A 2,317-nucleotide genomic window follows, 5' to 3' on the forward strand; every position below is an offset into this window, starting at 1 on the left:
CAATGCACGTGGCACGAGTTGTGCTCTCTCTCGCATCCTAGCTGGGTCCCTATAGGATACATTCCTGGTTCGGTGTACATGTATGATAAGCTACTAGGATAAATTATCTCAAATTGTGGGGAGCTTGGCAAGTGTACCGTCGTCGCCGAGTGTGACAACCATCCACGGTGGGCCACCACGAACACCTCTCTAACCTTATTTCTCGATTCGACTGGAGCACCTTGAGACGCGAAGTAACTACAGACAGTTACTGTGCTGTATTAATACAATGTATCGCGGCGAAAGCAGGTTATGGTCGATAGCGTTTCGCGGTAGGCAAAAAAGAATGGCAGGGTCGGAGGCACTACAATTTGGCATCCATTAAGCAGTGAGGGAGAAATTACCGTCACAGCTCTGAGCTCTGTTTTGATTTCCATTCGCCGGTGCCGCGATGGTTTATGTTTTTAAATGGTTTGTACTGCGCAATTGTATGTAATTCGGTGCGTTTAGCAATTATGAGGCGTTAGTTAGTGGTGCATTGGCAGGCAGACACACATTGAACAGGTGCGAGTATTTGGATTGTTCATCTGCTTAGGAGAGCATCATATGCCCTTGGCTGATGGTAGACGCACGACATCAACGGCGTCAGTAGACTCTAATTGTACTGATATAAGCTACGTTGGCATGATTGGTCCAAAGTATCTGACAAGGCAAGGCGCCATGAACAGCATACTGTCGACATTGACGTGGGGCACCTGGGATGATGCGGAATGGGGCCTCGCAAGCGACCTAGCCGTAGCCTCGGCCGCCACTACTACGCATGCAGCTTCTGGCCCCGCGACTTCATCTCAAAAGCAGCGAAGTCTCCGCAAACTGCGTAAAAAGGGGCTACAGGCGCCCAAGAACTCGCAGCTTTGGTTCGAGGAACTGCTGGAACGCGTAGAAGGCACACAGTTCGGTCGTAGCAACGCTAACTATCGCTGCAACCCCTTCAAATGTCACCACACGTCGGAAGAGTATTGTATCGATGCACAGCAGGAGGGCATCCCGTGGGAGGATTTGCCCGACGGAATCCACCCTCGCGACGGCAAACTGTCAGCAGAGCGAGCAAGGAACAAGCGACAGCAAGTGGACAACCTCGCAGTCTTCTTGCGACGCATTTTAAGGTCCGTCACAGCTTACATTGATATTGCAGTGTGATAGGATAGAGACTTATAATGCTGTTGCATGCTGTTGTTTCCTGCTCCAGGCCAGGCGATGTGGTGGTAGAGTTCTGTGCAGGATCCGGATACGTAGCCCTACCACTTGCTTGTCTATTTCCGCAATGCAAATTTGTCCTACTTGATAAGAAGGAGCCTTCGCTCGCAATTGGTACGAATAATTGGGGTTATTCGACTCGCTTTCTCTAACATGGTGCCTTGACTCGTCATTTATTCAGCGAAGGAGCGTATTGCTGCTGCCCAGTTGACCAACGTGGAGATTTTCTGCGGGTACATCGATGATTATCACAAGCCTTTTGACGTGGGTATTGCGCTGCACGCTTGTGGCGAAGCCACTGACATGGTGATGCAGAAGTCTCTTGCAGAACGAGCCGCGTACGTGCTGGCTCCGTGTTGCGTCGGTAAGATCAAGCTGAGCGAGCTGGCCTACCCTCGTTCAGCTACCTTGGCTGCTGAGCTCACACGTACCGAATACGAGGTGCTGGCGAAGGCTGCAGACTTCGGTCACTCGAGCAGCACTACTATGGCCCACACCGACATCAATCGCAGACGTCGACGCTGCAAGACGCTCCTTGAGAGTGATCGCAACATGCGCGCTGAAGAAGCACAGTACGATACGTTCATGTTCGTTATGCACCCTCCTACTGCTACGCCGAAGAACGACGTACTGGTTGGGATCCCACGAAATCTCACGGCTGAGCAAAGCGACCGGCTGTTCCAGCTCGAGTGCGAGGCTGCTCTATCGACCGACGCGCTCGTACACAAAGCAATGTTCGGCGTATAGACAAATAATAGATTGTATGTTTGCCTTGACGTGGCGTGTTAGATATTACGGTGACGTTTATCGAGGTTTGTGAGGAAACGAAGCTCTAACGCGTTGTAACAGCTCGCGAGTATCGGATGACTGGAAATCGCGGCAATCTACCAGCATTAGAGGTGCCGAGTTGGATGTAGTCTTCTCAAAAGTCATGACTCCTTCTAGGTTCATAAGCGCAAACTGCATATTTGCTGCCCATCCGTGCGCAACTTGCACCTTCGTGTGCATTGTTTGCAGGAACTCCGAACACGGGACCCCCATGAGGCGCGTCACGAATTCTTCAGCCACGTCTGCTTCCCTC

General features: G+C 51.4%; 1 protein-coding gene across 1 annotated transcript; it reads left to right on the forward strand.

Moving 5' to 3' along the window:
* Positions 1–676: 676 nt before the first annotated feature.
* Positions 677–2,012, forward strand: PPTG_20307 (hypothetical protein). The gene is made up of 3 exons (XM_008919008.1): positions 677–1,145; positions 1,229–1,350; positions 1,418–2,012. The coding sequence occupies exons 1-3, from the start codon at positions 700–702 to the stop codon at positions 1,981–1,983; spliced, it is 1,134 nt and encodes a 377-aa protein (XP_008917256.1). The 5' UTR covers positions 677–699; the 3' UTR covers positions 1,984–2,012.
* Positions 2,013–2,317: the final 305 nt, after the last annotated feature.

Source organism: Phytophthora parasitica, assembly GCF_000247585.1.
Source record: "Phytophthora parasitica INRA-310 unplaced genomic scaffold supercont2.427, whole genome shotgun sequence".
NCBI lineage: Eukaryota > Oomycota > Peronosporomycetes > Peronosporales > Peronosporaceae > Phytophthora > Phytophthora nicotianae.